This window comes from Kogia breviceps, chromosome 16, assembly GCF_026419965.1.
Source record: "Kogia breviceps isolate mKogBre1 chromosome 16, mKogBre1 haplotype 1, whole genome shotgun sequence".
NCBI classification, from domain to species: domain Eukaryota; kingdom Metazoa; phylum Chordata; class Mammalia; order Artiodactyla; family Physeteridae; genus Kogia; species Kogia breviceps.
This window is the reverse complement of record NC_081325.1, coordinates 71,033,466-71,050,980: the sequence shown is the minus strand read 5'-3', so window position 1 is coordinate 71,050,980 and position 17,515 is coordinate 71,033,466. Positions and strand designations below refer to the sequence as shown.

The following is a 17,515-nucleotide window of genomic DNA, read 5'->3' as shown; positions in this document are numbered from 1 at the left end:
GCCCGATGTACCTCTGGCCTGTCCGGTGGGGTCGGGTCGCTGCGGCCGCGGCAGAGCCCGGCACCGGTCCCGGATCACAGCTTCCAGCTCTCGGCCCGCGACGCGCCTCCGGTTACCCTGGGGCTGGCGTCTCTCGTCCCATCGGAGCGCGCGGGGACAGCGCCCTGACAGCTGTGCCGGGCGACCGATCGTCAGATATCATTGACAACACCTTCTTTTCATCGTGTTTTATACCTGCCCTCTGCACGTGCGGGGGACAGAGTGACAATTTTTTAAAAAAATCTTAGCTGTGCCTCCAGGCCCACGTGCCCCTCTACTGGGCAGCTACTATTTATTTGTCCCCTGAAAGCGGTGACGGCAAAGTAAATAAACAAGTGAGAGATGGTAAAACCTGGCGGGATTTCCGCTAGTCCTGTCTCGAACTACACGTCCCAGGAAGCCCTGGCGCTGGGACGCGTGTCCACTGCGCCATCCACTGGGAGGAGGCCTTACTCAGTCGGGGCGGACGCGCGGGCCAATCCCCTCGCCGTGCACCTTGGGCTGGAACCTGAAACGCGTTCGCCCTCAATGATGCTCCAGTTACAGAAGCAACGCAAGTTTGTCATTATCCTGAGGAAGAGGAGCGGCGTGGTCCTTGCGCATTTCAGCAGAACTACTGGCACCTTTCAGCTGGACAAGCCAGCGCCCCGGTTGTGACCTTTCCGGGGAGACCCACGCGCCTGCCCAGCACAGCAAAGGACCCCACTTGGAGCCGCGTCTGCTGCTGCGATCGGCCGACGTGCCCCTGCCGGAGCCGCGGCTGGTTCCGTCCACCTCTTCCACTTCATTTATCTGTGGATCATTTTGAGTCCATCTTGTAAATGTTTAGCACTTTGCTGCTTTACTGCTTCTTTCTGGGGACAGTTCCAGCACTGGCCGAGACCGGCGGAGAGAGGCGACTGAGCCCAGAGAAGAGCGAAATATGGGGACCCGGGCTCAAAGCAGCTGTGGTCCTTCCCGCGCGCTATTTCTACATCCAGGCGGTGGACACATCAGGAAATAAGTAAGTCGAGCAATGGCTCCCTGACTATTTTGGAATGCAGTTAAAACTTACTGGTTTTCCGCTTAAGTTTTATCCGCCCAAGAAATAGTTTCTCCACAGCAGTTTAAAATCCAGGACGTTCCCCCCATCCAATCAGTTTTTCTCTGTAGCTTTACAAATAATTTCGAATTAGCTCTTCTCCTGGCTTTTTTGATAGGGATTTCCCCATGACTGGGGAACAAACTCCTGTACTTTGCTGAAAGTACTCTTTCTAATTATTTTTGCATAAACTGTTATAAGGAATTTAAACCCAGTTGTTAGAAACTGGTTGGTTGCACCTTTCTCTGTTTTCAGGTGGACCTCTGCAGGTAAGCAGGTTTTGAAACTCAAAAGAAAAATAAAGCACTATTTGAAACTTTAGAGTTGAGGGGGAACGTATCAAAATATGAATCTCCTATGTTTGTTACAACTTTCTTGAATTCCACTGAATTCAACGGTTAAAAGTATACTTAAAACTTATTTGTAGAACTCACTTACTTCTGAAATGATTGTCTTTTTTTTAATTGGTGGATGCTGACTTTGTGTATTTTGTAGGCAGAAAATCTTGGGACTAAGAAGTTTCCCAAAGCAAAGAAAAGGAGAGTTATAAATTTTGTCACCTGTCTATAAATAGTACGATTGGGGAAACTAAATACCATCTTAATCATAACAGCCAGAGCACTCACTCCAAAAAAAACTTTTGTACAACGTCACTTGGGTGATATACTACCTACTTTTGCCCGTGGCTGAGCATGATTTATAATACTGATTTTTTTAATATATATATATTTTTTGCGGTACACGGGCCTCTCACTGTTGTGGCCTCTCCCGTTGTGGGGCACAGGCTCCGGACGCGCAGGCTCAGCGGCCATGGCTCACGGGCCCAGCTGCTCCGCGGCATGTGGGATCTTCCCGGGCCAGGGCACGAACCCGTGTCCCCTGCATCCGCAGGCGGATTCTAAACCACTGCGCCACCAGGGAAGCCCAATACTGATTTTTTTAAAAAAATCTTTGAGAGAGATTTTTCAGAAAATCATTTTCTTTAGAGGCACCATTTAATCACAAATTTCCAGATGGGCATGAAATAAATAGTAGGTTGATAAGACTATTTTTATATATGAAATGCATAAGTATGTTCTATGTTTACATAAGTTAGTAGTCAACGTATCTCCTTGCAATTTTCTAATAAAACTTTTATGTTACCTTGGCCATTGTACTCCTCTTCTGTTTTTCCTCTATGATCCATCCTATTCATTCTGGTACTAAAAGCATAAGGAAAAAGAAACAAGCATATGTTAGGGGGAGAATAGGAAGGTTCACAGACTAGAGAACATAATCTTTGCACCGTTGTTTCTTAAAATAATCTTTATATCTCATTGTTCTTCCCATCCCAGATTCACATCTTCTCCGGGTGAAAAAGTATTCCAGATTAAAATCTCAGCCCCAGATGAGCAATTCACTAGAGTGGGCGTCCAGATTTTAGACCGAAAGGATGGCTCCTTCATAGTAAGATACAGAATGTATGCGAGCTACACAAATCTGAAGATAGAAGTCAAATTCCAAGGTCAACATGTGGCCAAGTCTCCATATATTTTAAAAGGTAGTTTGGAACATAATTTTAACGCAGCAGTATTTGAACACAATAATACATGTCACTTGATTAACAAAAACAAGTTAGCGTGGTATTTTTTTCACTAAAAGAAAAAAATAGACATTTCCTACTTGAAAGCTAAATTGAGAGTCCTAGTAAAAGAAAAAAATGCATGATTCAAATGGAAATTACAATTTGCTAAAGAGGAAGGAACATATTAATAGAGAATTTGCGCCCTAAAGGCACAACATTAGCAAGAACAATCAAGCTATGCATATCATCGATGGCGCTTTCTTAATTAGAGATATATGACTTAGTAACTGATGAGTGTTATTGAAATTTGGTTGGTCACTTCAGGAAGAAACAGGACTTGATGGGAGAGAGGGGGAATTGACTGTGTTTTTTTTTTGTTTTGTTTCAGTGCTATTTTCCAGAGAAATTCTGTTTTCTCATACAGGATGAGAGTACAACTTTCTTACCTAGAGCCATATCATTCCCTCTCAGCAGAGACAGTACCCTAAAATATTAGAGAAGCAGGGTGTATACAGACACACGAATCTTCCTTGTCCCCCTGCTCCACGAAAGGCAAACGTTTTTCTAGAAACTGCCTCCGTTTCTTCCCCATACTCCACCAGGACCACATAGTACCATATAACCTGCTAACCTTAAAAAGATGTCCCATTGTCTACTACTGCCTGGGTCAGGTGACAATCTGAGAATCATAGAAATAAATGACAGTAAAATCTCAATTCAGATTCTATATTATGTTAGTATTATTTCTATAAACATGTAATTAATTCATTATAATATTAATGAAATGGGTGTTTTGAGGATTACTTTGCTTCTTTATATTTTCTTTTAAAAAAATATTATACTAAACATAGTAGGGGTGTTTTATTTATTTGTATTGGGTTTTTTGGTTTGCTTTTTTGTTTTTGCCTCACCTCAGGCTTCCAGTATCTTAGTTCCCTCACCAGGGATTGAACCCAGGCCCTGGCAGTGGAAGCGTGGAGTCCTAACCACTGAACCGCCAGGGAATGCCCATTTGTATTGTTACTTTTGATGATTTATCCATTGAGAAAAGTACCTTAGACACTTTAAGAACTAGTTTGTATAATAGACCATTGAAATATAAATTTCTTATAATTTTGTCTTTCATTAAAATAGGTATACTCCTCTGATATCCTTTTACCAATGTCTGGTTATTCTTAAGTACACAAAACATAAAGAGTAATGCTTTGCCCCACAGCAGAAGCTAACACAACATTGTAAAGCAATGATACTCCAATAAAAATTAATTTAAAGAAAAAAAAGAGTAATGGACTATGGGAACTTCCCTGGTGGTCCAATGGTTAAGACTCTGCAGGAGGCATGGGTTTGATCCCTGGTCAGGGAACTAAGATCCTACAGGATGCACCGCCAAAAAGAAAGAGTAATGGACTATGGTAGCCACTTAGAGCAAAAAGTAGCACCGTTGGCTTTCTTTTAAACTCGTGCCAAGTGGGCCTGACTGTGAAAATATAATAACACCTTTCTGTGAAGAGCGGTCAGAACAGACTTAACTTGAGATACAGCAGGGTAATAAAAATGTTTTCCTTTTTAAAGTATGTTTTCCATCAAATTGCCCTCCCCATCTAACTAGGCAAAACTTGTAAAGTCATATTACGAATATTTGTTACATGTTTCAAATGCTGAGTGAAATTATTACTGTATACTTTGTTCCTTGTGTGTAATTAGGGCCAGTTTACCATGAGAATTGTGACTGTCCTTTGGAAGACAGTGCAGCCTGGCTATGGGAGATGAACTGCCCAGAAACCATTACTCAAATTCAGAGAGATCTGGCACATTTCCCTACGATTGATCCAGAAAAGATTGCAACAGAAATACCAAAAAGATTTGGACAAAGACAGAGCTTGTGTCATTATACCTTGAAGGATAACAAGGTACAATTCATGACTGAGGTTTGCTTGCCTTAGTGATTTTTTATTTTGACCATTTGGCTACAACCAGCTGCATAGTTTTATTAAAAATAATTCTGTAGATCATTGTGATAAGATTGATCTCAGTGAAGTCAGCGGGTACTTTTAGACTAAGAGAGTAAGCATTCATTTCTCTTCCAGGTTTATATCAAGACTCATGGTGAACATGTAGGTTTTAGAATTTTCATGGATGCCATACTACTTTCTTTGACTAGAAAAGTAAGTATTTCTTTTCTCAGATGTATAATAAACAATTTGAGCCAAGGTTTTACATTATAATTTTTCAAAATAAAAATAATAACAACACCAGGGTTGTTCTATTCTGGACCCTTAAGTACTATATACTATTCTGAAGTTTTATGTCAGGTAATATACCTGTATTAGTCTCCTAGGGATGCTGTAACAAAGTACTGTAAACTGGGTGGCTAAAAACAACAGCAATTTGTTCTCTCACAATTCTGGAGGCTAGAAGTCCGAAATCAAGGTGTCAGCAAGGCAGTGCTTCCTCTAAAACCTATGGGGGGGGGATCCTTTCTTGGCCTCTTCCTAGTTTCTGGGGGTGCCTGGCAATCCTTGGTGTTCCTGGTTTGCAGATGCATCCCTCCACTCTGTTGTCACATGGTGTTTTCCTTGTGTATTTTGACATCTTCATCTCTTCTCACAAGGACACCAGTCACATTGGATTAAGGGTCCACCCCACTCCAGAAGGATCTCACCTTAACTAAATACATCTGCAGCAGCCCTGTTTCCAAATAAGGTCATTCTGAGATACTGGGGTTTAGGACTTCGGCATATCTTTTGGGGGGATACACTCAACCCCAAACAGTATATTATAGGTGAAAATACCTGGGACTTCCCTGGTGGTCCAGTGGGTAAGACTCCACGCTCCCAGTGCAGGCGGACTGGGTTTGATCCCTGGTTGGGGAACTAGATCCCGCATGCATGCCACAACTAAAAGATCCCGCGTGCCGCAATGACGATCCCACGTGCCGCAATGAAGATCCTGCGTGCCGCAACTAAGACCCAGTGCAGCCAAAATAATAAATAAATAAATAAATATTTTTAAGAAAAGAAGATACTTTACAGTAAAATTATTTTGGTACTAAACCTACTTTGAGCCTAAAGGAGAATTGCCATATGCTGAATCCTGTCCCTGGGTGTACTGTCATTTAGCAGGGTTTTAGTGGAGTTTTGACAATGATAATGAAATGGCTGATATGAAAAACTATACCATCATTTTAACCATCTTGGCTTTCTTTTCCTAGGTGAAGATGCCCGATGTGGAGTTTTTTGTTAATTTGGGAGACTGGCCTTTGGAAAAAAAGAAATCCGATGCAAACATCCATCCGATCTTTTCCTGGTGTGGCTCCACAGATTCCAAGGATATAGTGATGCCTACCTACGACCTGACTGACTCTGTCCTCGAAACCATGGGCCGGTGAGAGACGGGTCCCAGGCGACCCCAAGCCTTGGTTTTCTCTCCTTGGTGAGTCCTTTCCCAACAACCCTTGCAATGTGATGGTTTGGGAGAAAAATCTGTTGCACTCCCTGTCTTCCAGAGTCAGTCTGGATATGATGTCTGTGCAAGCCAACACGGGTCCTCCCTGGGAAAGCAAAAACTCCACAGCTGTCTGGAGAGGGCGAGACAGCCGAAAAGAGAGACTTGAGTTGGTTAAACTCAGCAGAAAACACCCGGAACTCATAGACGCTGCTTTTACCAACTTTTTCTTCTTTAAACACGATGAAAGCCTGTATGGTCCCATTGTGAAACACATTTCATTTTTTGATTTCTTCAAGGTATGACATCATCTGTGGCCAATCCTTTGTGTTTTTCCAAATACCTGCATTTGGGGGCGGAAAATCGAGGCCTCTAAATTACAGGGGTGAGAGAGGTGAGCACAACATTTTAGGAACAGTAAGGAATGGAGCCCCCGGGGACTAACCAGTTCCTAGAGGGGCAACTTGGGTTGTACTCAGTACCTAGACCTGATATTAAATATGCAGCACAGGAGCTTAGGACCTGGGTAGAGCTATAATTTTTTCCCCCAACTGACCCTCAAGAAAAGCATATTTCGGCTTCAGATCCTTTTTTATTAATAAATACATGTAAGTAATTTTACAAATATTTCTCCCCAGAGCCATAGCATCATAATAGACTAAAGAAGAAATATAACCCAGGTGTCTCTTATCGGGCCTTCTGGTAGGGAAATGACTCGGAATCCATTCAAACGTTCTGCCCAGGAGCTCGGGGGGTGCCACACACTTCCTGTGTCTAGAATGTGGATTGTTCCTGTTTCCCCAGTATGAGTGCTTTCTCTGACAACTCCCCTTTTTCAAGCAGTGGGATACTGCCCTGATCTCTAGACCACTGAGGGGTTTTGAAGCCCCATGTGGTGAAGGGAAAAGTGGGCCAAAAAGTAGTCAGCTGTCTCCTGCAGGTGGGAAGGCCAGTGATCAGCTGTCTGTGCTGTAAATGGCCTGATTTTCTTTCGATGGGTTACCTGGTACGAGGAAGACCTAAAGAAGGCCATAAGTTGAATTGTCTGTGTTTCTTCCACATGCATATCACAGAAATTTTGGAAAGAAATGGGAGATTTGATACCAAATCAAATCTGATACCAGCCATCCCTCCTCAGAGGGTGTTTTGTCAGACCTTTGCTTTCTTGCTACCTGTTGAATTTGCTACAGCTCAAGACTGTTGACTACCACAGTGCTATACATATTTTGATTCATGGATGTTCTTGCCCCAGAGCTTGTTAATTTCATTAAAACTTGCATGTGGGGCTTCCCTGGTGGTGCAGCGGTTGAGAGTCTGCCTGCCGATGCGGGGGACGCGGGTTCGAGCCCCGGTCCGGGAGGATCCCACATGCGGCGGAGCGGCCGGGCCCGTGAGCCATGGCCGCTGAGCCTGCGCGTCCGGAGCCTGTGCTCCGCCACGGGAGAGGCCACAACAGTGAGAGGCCCGTGTACCGCAAAAAAAAAAAAAAAAAAAAAAAAAAAAAAAAAAAAAAAAAAAAAACTTGCATGTGGCCACCTGATGTTAAAAGGTAACACGGCATAGAATGTGCCATCGTGAGGTGCTCACGTGCCATCAAGAAAGTAGTAAACGGATTACAGAGTCACGATAAATCTATCTTTCCTTAGGTTGTAGCCTTAGGACAACAGTTTTATAATTTTATTGGCTGCCCCACCATTAGCCTTGTGGACCCTTTTCGAAACTTGGGAGAACATCGAAATGTGCCCTTAGGTCTAGGTCAGCATGTTATATGTAATGGCGCTTACTAAGTGGTGGAGGCCAAGGGCAAAATCTGGCCAGTTTGTATCTGAGGTTTGATGTGTGGAAAGAGAAGGAGAATGAAGAAGAGTGGGAGAAAGGAAATTTAATGGAGGTTCTTCTACTTTACTGCTGTTTGCAGCATAAGTATCAGATAAACGTCGATGGCACTGTTGCAGCCTATCGCCTACCGTATCTGCTAGTAGGTGACAGTGTGGTGCTGAAGCAGGACTCCATCTACTATGAACACTTTTATAATGAACTGCAGCCCTGGAAGCACTACATTCCAGTTAAAAGCAACCTGAGCGATCTCCTAGAAAAACTTAAATGGGCAAAAGACCACGATGAAGAGGTAAGGTCAGTCTCTTTGTACCCCACTTATCATGGGTTCATTTTCAATGTCTTGTGCCTGGAAAGCATTCGGGATGCTTAGATGTAGACCCTTACCTGTAAATGGGAAGCCACCTCCACGTGGATAGCACAGATCCCTTCAGGGTAAACACAGGCATAGTGGCTTGGATTAGCTGTCCAAAAGATAAACCAAAAAGATAACACAAAAAGCTAAACCTTGGCACATGACACAAAAAGCTAAACCTTGGCCTTGATTATGCTCTCTCTTTTAGTCATTTTGATTTGAGTCCCAAGCACTGCCTCACCTCCCCTAGCAATATGAAAATGAAGATGGCCAGCCTGGCAGGAGGAACAACTAACTGTGCTATGGATTAAAATGAGGGATTGCATGAAAGAAGCATCAAACTAATTGTCTGCTGAAAATTGTTAAGGCAGTGCATTAAGCTTCATCTTACATTTACTTTGCAAAGTCATTGTTAGTTCAATTATTGTATGCCTTTTCTCTCCAAGAGAGGTCAATTCTAGAAGGCCCAATGTGACTTCTCAAACTTTCGAGTCTTAAAATCATCCCTTTGATTTGAACAAACATACTCTGTTAAATGTTCCCTTTAACCGCACAAGACCCCAAAGATATTTTTTCCACTATTGTCCCACTAAAATGTACTCTGAAGATCAGTTAGCATATGTCTGTATGGGGAAAAATATGTTTCATTAAAGGATATTATTCTTGTTCCCACAGGCAAAGAAGATAGCAAAAACAGGACAAGAATTTGCAAGAAATAATCTCATGGGTGATGACATATTCTGTTATTATTTTAAACTTTTCCAGGTCAGTATTTTCTAAGAAAATAGACATACTTGTAATTGGTCATGTTAGTAGCAAGTAATATTTCACTTAACAATCTCTAATAGTATATTCATTGAGGAGATATATGTATACCTCTGTAAGCAAAAATTAGGGATAAATATTAAATAATAATGAAAATAGTAGAAAGCCAAAGATTAGCGAATGGAGAATGCTACAACCTTAAAAGAAAAGTATTAATGTTAGAACCATGTGGTATGTGGTTAGAAAATTGGCTTCTGATCCTACAGAGTTACTGTGCGTGGATTCACACTTCCTCTCTGTACAATATTGCTGCTGCCTTACCATTTCTTTTTCTATACACTGCAAGGTACGTTTGGACCTGTTGTACTGACCCCATATGGGCCATGACTTTTCTTGGAAATTGTTTTTATGGACCTACCCATTTAGGCATTGTAATCAGAGCGTATCTGACAATTTGAAAGGTTCTTTTTTTAAAAAAAAAAAATGCAGTAGTAAATAAGTAATTGGCTAATAATAGTACTAGATCTAAGTTAAGACTTTTTAAATTCAGTATTGCAGAATTGCAGATATTGAGCCCCGTGTCTTAGGCTCTGCTGCAGAACAAAGGTGGTCATTCCTGGTCCCTTCCCCCTTTATAACCTTTCCTAGGGGATGGTGAAGTATGTAAACTGAAGAAAGAGCTGGGGGGATGTACTATTTGAATTCCTAAAGAGCCACAGGGTAGAGTTCATTCATTCAACTTACATTTTTCGAGCCTAAGCACCTCGGTCAGAGCTTAGCCCAGAGCAAGCACATGATTAATGAAGATGCGACTGAGGCTGTACCAGCCATGGTGGGTCAGGCAGAAATAGTCTGTCCTCAGATTCTCAGTCTAGGGAAGATGGGGAGCACAGTTATTTTCACTACGTGGCAGAAGGTAAAAAAAAAAATACCATACGAGTCATATCAATGAAGCGTAGACTAAGGAATGGTCCCTTAGAAACAGGCAGCCAGTGCCCAAAGGTCACCCGCCTCTCAGGAGCTCTGTTGTTGGGCTTTTAAGGGGATTATGGAGGACCTTGCATATCACAACTTGACACGTGAGTTAAGCGGACTGTGTTCTAGCAAACGCCGGCGTATCTAATTTGGTAAGTAGACGTTAAGTGATATATAAGACATGTTTTTGTATTGTTCCCTATACAGGAATATGCCCGTTTACAAGTGAGTGAGCCCCGAATCCGGGAGGGCATGAAGAGGGTAGAACCACAGACCGAGGATGACCTCTTTCCTTGCACGTGCCATACGAAGAAGGTAACCAGAACTCACCTTCTAGCCAGTGTCAGAGTAAGAACTAACAGGGATCCAACTCTTCATTCACTCCTTTCCTCGTTCAGTCAGGCAACAGCTACCTGAATTCCTCCTGGAGCCTCCAAGCAATTCATTCTAGCAGAGGCAGATAGAATAGATCCCAACAAGGCAAAAGACAAGCGCTAAGATGCAGTGAAGTGAGCCCTCAGCAAAGTGGAGGGAAGCCATTTTTACTATGAGAATTCAGATCACGTGGCATTTGAATAGATGTTTACAGTTTGAAAAGTGCTTTCACACCTATCATCTAAGAGCTTCATCTCCCTGTGAGATGTTTCTGCAGAGTTCGTCCTCCCAGTTTAGAGATGGAAAAATGTATAACCATCATTATTCATGTTAACAGAGTGTTCATTTAAAAGCAATCTCGGTTGATGCTACTACATACTGATTTTGTTTATAAAAGGCAGATGCACATATGGCAGGCTGAAGAGGACCTTAGAGATCACCCAGTAAATGCCTTCATTTTATAGTTAACAAAACCGAGCCCAAAGAAGAGTTTAGCGAACAGAAAACCAGTGTATCACCTTCAAATTGTGTGCGTAATTGTGCGTAAAGACGGTGTGATGGTTTGGGGGGGGGGGCAGTGATTATAGGTATTTTTCATTTGAAGGAATATATAGTGTATAAATTTATTATATATAATATATATATATTTGAAATATGCTGGCTTGACATTGTTTTAAGCAACAGCATCATGTCTCTGAATGGACAAACCCAGAACTGTGGCATTGGAACCAAAGTTGAGAGTGCAGATTTGGGAATTATTACGTCTGCCTCTCAAGGGCGTTTAAAAGGAATAAGATGACTACCAGCCCCGACGGTGTGATGGAGTCACCTCATGCAAGTTCACGGATTGTTAAATATTGAGGAATTTTTCACAGTGGTTAAATTTTGGTAGCTTGGAATCCACCTGGTGGAAGTATTTACACCATGACAACAGTACCTGCTACAAATCAGTTTTGGTTGTCTGTTTTGTTTTGGGGGGGAACTGATTTGCCACTAACTGGCTCTCAGAAGTGGTACAACATCAGCATTAATTCCTCTCAGTGCTGCAAGGCCATTAAATCAGTGAAAGCCAGAGACAAAACAGAAATTTCCAGAATCGAAACGTGCTCCCACATGGAGTTAGTGATTTGATATCAGAACGCTTCTGTTGGCTCCAAAGGAAAGTTAGGCAGCTTCCTTTCTCCACTCCTCTTTTTAAATTTTTATCTCTAAGTGACTTTGAGGGTGCTAAATGATTCCCCTAATTCATAGCAATTAGGGACTAGAATGATAGCTTTGTTTATTTTTTTGCCCATTGTCTACTCTAGCCTTTCACTGATACCATTCATAACACAAGCCTTTTACCATAATACAGAGCCTTAGATGTTCAGGTTCCTCACCAACGTGACTTTACCCTTGGGTGATTCCAAATAATTGTCCTAAAAGCCTCTAGCAATAACTTGGCTTTTTTTTTTCCCCTTCTTAAATCTTTAGGGGAAAATAATTTAATAGACTAATGTAAGCCTTCTTAACTCATAATAGAAGACTTCCTGATGGCTCTAAATATTTTGTTTCTTAATTGCAGACCAAAGATGAACTCTGATACACAAAATACCTTTCCTTCAAATAATGGTGCTCTGAAGACTCTTCTTACCTGAAAAGAAGAAGAATGTCTTTTAAATATTAATTCCATGGACAATATAAAATCTGCTCTGTGATTGTCTGGATTATGAAGATGTGTTTCTTCTTATGCAGTATTCCCATGACTGACCTTTAAAGCACATTTTTAGAATTTTATAATAAAAGCACTTTTATTTTAAAAGGCTGTGTTGTGCTCATTGTTAGCTGTGTTTGGACCCTGGAGCCTTAAAAAGAGAGGGTGTCTGGGTCCTGGACTCAGGGTGAAGCATCACAGAAGCCACCACCTACCCAAACACGGGGTTGTGGGTAGGTGGTAGCTTCTGTGATGAGAAAGCAATAAACCTCTGTCTTTTTTTTTTCTTAAAAGATTTTTTTGATGTGGACCATTTTTAAAGTCTTTATTGAATTTGTTACAATATTGCTTCTGGTTTTTTTATGTTTTGGTTTTCTGGCCGCGAGGCCGGTGGGATCCCCCAAGCAGGGATCAAACCCACATCCCCTGCATTGGAAGGCGAGGTCTTAACCACCGGACTGCCAGGGGAGTCCCTAAACCTCTGTCTTGTTTACACTATTATTTTGGATAATCAGTCCCTCACAGCCAAAGCTAATTCTAACTAATACATCTTCCAAAGCTTTTCTTAATCTGGCCTCTGCCTGTACCTTTAATCAAATCTCTCACAGCTTCCTAATATGTACCCTGTAGTCCAGCAAAATCAATCCCTGTTCCTTCTGTGCCTTGTTCCTTACCTTCCTTGTACTTGCTTCCCCTTGGTCTGGAATGCCATGACCCTCTTCTTCCTCTGGCTTAGATATCCTTCAGTGCTCATTGCAGGAAATCACTCGCCTGAATCCCTCCATCTGTGTACTTGTATCGTTGTCTTTTCCCTGCTATGGGGTCATGATCGAAATTGCAGTCTCTCTTCCTGACCAGATGTTAAGCAACTTGATAACAGAGACCGTGCTCTTCTTCCGTTTCATAGTGTGCCTGCAACTACAAAGATGAAATAAGTATTGAATGGATGAATGAATGAATGAACGAAATTTACCCTGAAATGTGATTAAGAGAATTCAAAAGGAACTTGAAATCCTAACACTGAACAGTAGCATATGGCCCACAAATTCCTTTCCTAATTGTTTCCCTTCTACCCATCTTCCAGTTAAATAATGTGTTATACATTTTTTAAGTTGTGGAATGTTTCATATATACAAAAGTATATAAAACATAAACCTCCAGCTTAAAAATAATTATAAGAACACACTCATGTAACTACTGACAAAGAATCCTGAACCTTCTTGGCCCATCTGTGCATTTCCTTGTAAAGTCTAGTCTGCTGGCGATTCTTGGTGTTCCCTGGCTTATGTACACATCGCTCCAATCTTTGCCTGTCATCACTTGGTCTTTCCCTCTGTCTCCATATCTTCTACTCTTCTGTCTCTTATAAAGACACTTGTCATTGGATTTAGGGCCCACTCTTAAGTCCAAGATGATTTCATCTTGGGAGTTTTAGTGACATATGCAAAGACCCTGTTTCTAAGTAAGGTCACATTTCAAAGTAGTCAGGTTAGGACTTGGACAAATCTTTGGGGGGGCACTATTTACCCACTACATCTTCTAAAAACATTCCTTTTGAAACTAAGAACAACATAAGGATTCCCACCATCACACACTCCATTCCACCTAATGCTGGAAGTCTGAGCTAGCACAGTAAATCTAGAAAAGAAGTAGAAAGTTGAGGATTGAAAAACAATAAAATTATCATTAAAAGCAGATGATAGGGGACTTCCCTGGTGGTGCAGTGGTTAAGACGCTATGCTCCCAATGAAGGGGGCCTGGGTTTGGGTTCGATCCCTGGTCAGGGAACTGGATTCCACATGCATGCCGCAACTAAGGAGCCCGCCTGCCACAACTAAGACCCGGCGCAAACAAATAAATAAATAAATATTAAAAAGAAGAAAAACAGGTGATAGGCTATGGTACACAGAAAATCCAAATGAATCTACAGATAAGTTGTTGGAATTAGCAAGAAAAGTTGGTATTTGCTGGGCTTCCCTGGTGGCACAGTGGTTGAGAATCCGCCTGCCAATTCAGGGGACACAGGTTCGATCCCTGGTCTGGGAAGATCCCACATGCCATGGAGCAACTAAGCCCATGCGCCACAGTTACTGACCCTGTGCTCTAGAACCAGCGAGCCACAACTACTGAGTCAGCGAGCCACAACTACTGAGCCCGTATGACACAACTACTGAAGCCCACATGCCTAGAGCCCATGGTCTGCAACAAGAGAAGCCACAACAATGAGAAGCCCACTCACTGCAACAAAGACCCAATGCAGCCAAAATTAAATAATTTTTTTTTAAGTTGGCATTTGCTAAATACAAAACTAGTAAACTTCACTTGATTTTCTCAAAGAATCATACCTGAAAATAATGACAGTGTATATTCTTTACCATATTTATAATTTTACTTATTTTCCAGCCTTATCGCATTGAGTGGGACTTCTAGCACAATGTTGAATAATTGTGGTGATAACAAACATTCTTATCTTGTTTCAGACTTCAGTGGTGCATTCATCAGGGTCTTCCAGAGGAAAAAACCATTAGGTTGTGTGTATACAGAGAAATTTAAGGGCTGGCTCACGCCTGATTATGAAGGCTGACAAGTCCACAATCTGCGGTTCAAGTCTGAAAGCCGTCAGGCTGGAACCCTAGGAAAGACCGATGTTGCAGTTCAAAGTGGAAGGCTGTCTGCCGTCAGAATCCCCTCTCACACCGGGGACATCAGTCTTTTGTTCTCTTCAGTCCTTCGACACATTATGGAGGGCAACCTGCTTGACTCAGAGTGCACTGATTTCAGCGTTAATCTCATCCCACAGCACACAGAAAATCCAGAGTAATATCTGGCCACGTATCTGGGCCCCTTGGCCCAAACAAGTTCACACATAAAAGTAACCATCACAAACAGATTTTATTCAACAAGCATTTATTAAGCATCTAATACGTGCCAGACATTGTATTAGGTTCTGGGCATACAACAGGGAACAGTCACTATCTCTTCTGAAAGAAGAATGAAATAAACCAGTAAAAATAAATAAATAAGCAGGACAATTAAGGACTGATAAATAAAAGCAGTCATCACAGAGAGAAAGTGGGCTGGGTGGTGGTGACTACTTTAGACTGGGTGGCCAAAGATGCTACTGATTTTTCACTGTTAAGCAAAATGTTTGTTATAGTTCATGATAAACAACCGCTATTAAAATACGAAATTTCCAATTACTAACTTATTAAAAAGGAAGAGCATTAAAATCTTATTACATGTTTTTAGGCATCTATTTAAATGTTCTTTTGATTTTTGTTAAATTCATAATGAATTACATTAATAGTGCTCTAATTTTGAAACACTGTAAAAACTCCATTATAAAAACTCTAAACATCTAATTATGTATTATTCTTTTAATCCATGGACGGATTAATTGTGCTAATATTTGGCTAAATCTGGCCCACCACTTGTTTTTGTACAGCCTGCAAGCTAAGGATGATTTTAACATTTTTAAATGGTTGAAAAAAATCAAAAGGAAAATAATAACGATGACGATGACATGTGAAATCATCCGAAATTGAAGTTTTGGTGTCCACAAATAATGTTTTCTATTGCTCTCCTATTGCTGCTGTGACAAAGTACCACAAATTTAGTGGTTTAAAACAACACAAATTTATCCTCTTACAGTTCTGGATTTTAGAGTCTGAAATCAGTGTTTCTGGGATAATGTCAAGGTGTTCATGGGGCTGGGTCCCTCCTGAGGCTGAGGGCAGGATGCCTTTTTCTGGCTTCTAGGGGCGCATTTCTTACATTTCTTGTCTTGTGGCCCCTTCCTGCATCTTCCCAGCCAGCAGCTTAGTGTCTTCAAATCTCTCATTGCTTCTGTCGTCACGCTGCCTTCTCTCTCCCTGAGTGTTATAACAGTGTTATGCACAATAGTCAAATAGCGGAAAGAATCCAAATGCCCATCGACTGGCAAATGGATAAACAAAATGTGGTTTACCCATAAAACTGAATACTATTCAGCAATAAAAAGAAATGAGTTATAAGAGGGAATAAAGTACTATTACATGCTACAGTATAGATGAATCTTGAAAACACGATTCTGAGTGAAAGAAGCTACCCATAAAAGACCACATATTGCAGGAAATGCCCAGAGAAGGAAAATCTACAGACAGAACGTAGGTTAGTGGTAATCTGGGTTTAAGGATAGAAGGCAATGAGCACAGTGTTCTTTTGGGGGTGATGTAAATGTTCCTAGATTACGGTGATAGCTGCCAATGATTATAACCGAAAGCCACTGAAAGGCACTCTTAAAGTGAGTGGCTTTTATGGCACGCAGATAAAGCCGGCTTTAAAAATCTGAGCTAGAAAATGAGGAGACACGTAGAGATACGTTCATTAAGCTTCTGTAATGCGCGAAAACGCTTGAGATAAATGACCATCAGTGGTTTTCTGCATTGTGTCTGCTCAGTGGAGCTGCGACGGAAAAGAGGGCGGTTCCTAACTGCCCTGGGCTTGGGGGAGATGCACTCATCCGAGTCGTACTGATTTGCCAGGAATTCTTCCATACGCGGGAGATTCAAGACGAAATAACAAAGACAAAATACCTGCCTTCGGTCCGGGAAGGAGACAACTTCACAGTCTGTTCGGTGACCGGGGTGGAAGCATGATACGGGGAAGGTCTTTGGTGGAAGGACTAAGGTGCGCGTGAGGCGCTTAGAAAAGGCCTCACTGAGAAGAAAATGGCAAGTTGAGCGAAGACCCCAACGAGTTGCAACGGTAGCCACTAGATCTCTCCGAGAGGAGGGAAGACCAGGACAGAAACCCTGTCGTGAGGCCTCGCCTGGTGGGTTTGGGTGTGAGGGGAGTGAAGAGGCCCGGGCGTCTAGAGCTGAAGGAGCCGGGGAAACGAGACGAGTGGGAAACGGGTAAGAGGGGAAGCGACCGATCATATGAAACCTTGGTCTCTGCAAAGGCCTTTAGCTCTGATTACGGGCGAGACGGGAAGCCTTTGCAAAAAGCGCTGAGGTGAAGGTGCACCTTTCAACGGGGTCCAGCTGGCCACTGCGTCGATAAGTAGCGGAAAGGTAGCGGGCGGGCGTGGGAACGAGAGGCCCTTTGGCCGACTCTTTCAATAATCCGGGCAAAGACGGTGGGGGGGTTCGGGCGGATCTGGTGTTAGCTGAGAAGTGGTTGGATTCTGTACATATTTGCCAGTCGAACAAGCAGGGTCGCTGGACTGACTGCGGGGTGTGCGAAAAAGAGAACGATCAGAGCTGACCCCGCGGTTTTTGGCCCGTGCAACTGCTGGAATGGAGTGGCTGGGACGGGGAAGTGTCCTGAACGGACGCAGTCCGGGCTGAGGCAGCGACAGGTGGCGGCACGTCAGCGCCCGCCGCGTCCCCGCCGGCAGCGGCGGGA

At 42.5% G+C, this 17,515-nt stretch overlaps 2 protein-coding genes and 1 long non-coding RNA gene across 7 annotated transcripts in view; 1 reads left to right on the top strand and 2 right to left on the bottom strand.

Moving 5' to 3' along the window:
- BIVM (basic, immunoglobulin-like variable motif containing) overlaps nt 1–8,418 on the bottom strand; it is a 36,236-nt gene extending 27,818 nt beyond the window's left edge. For 2 of the 3 annotated variants that reach the window (XM_067016980.1, XM_059042385.2), the window contains exon 1: nt 12–438. The gene's annotated coding sequence lies outside the window, so the exon portion shown is untranslated. Of the gene's footprint in view, nt 1–11; nt 439–2,263; nt 2,323–5,476; nt 5,647–5,742; nt 6,472–8,351 lie in introns of those variants that run through there. The other variant, XM_067016981.1, reaches the window with a different exon arrangement.
- Nucleotides 9–17,273, top strand: POGLUT2 (protein O-glucosyltransferase 2). Of its 3 annotated transcripts, none has more exons than XM_067016979.1 (10): nt 9–1,042; nt 2,455–2,660; nt 4,389–4,594; nt 4,772–4,849; nt 5,896–6,068; nt 6,190–6,427; nt 8,047–8,256; nt 8,995–9,084; nt 10,267–10,374; nt 14,608–17,273. In XM_067016979.1, the coding sequence occupies exons 1-10, from the start codon at nt 861–863 to the stop codon at nt 14,653–14,655; spliced, it is 1,539 nt and encodes a 512-aa protein (XP_066873080.1). In that variant the 5' UTR covers nt 9–860; the 3' UTR covers nt 14,656–17,273. The 3 variants fall into 3 exon arrangements, with proteins under 3 accessions (XP_066873080.1, XP_058897568.1, XP_058897567.1); XM_059041585.2 differs by lacking the exon at nt 14,608–17,273 and adding an exon at nt 11,999–12,238; XM_059041584.2 differs by lacking the exon at nt 14,608–17,273 and having other exon boundaries at nt 10,267–10,729.
- On the bottom strand, nt 9,831–14,888 carry LOC136792847 (uncharacterized). The gene is made up of 4 exons (XR_010837342.1): nt 14,695–14,888; nt 12,802–13,045; nt 10,390–10,506; nt 9,831–9,955 (listed from the first exon to the last, which is right to left on the bottom strand). It is a non-coding gene; the product is annotated as an uncharacterized lncRNA (long non-coding RNA).
- Nucleotides 17,274–17,515: the final 242 nt, after the last annotated feature.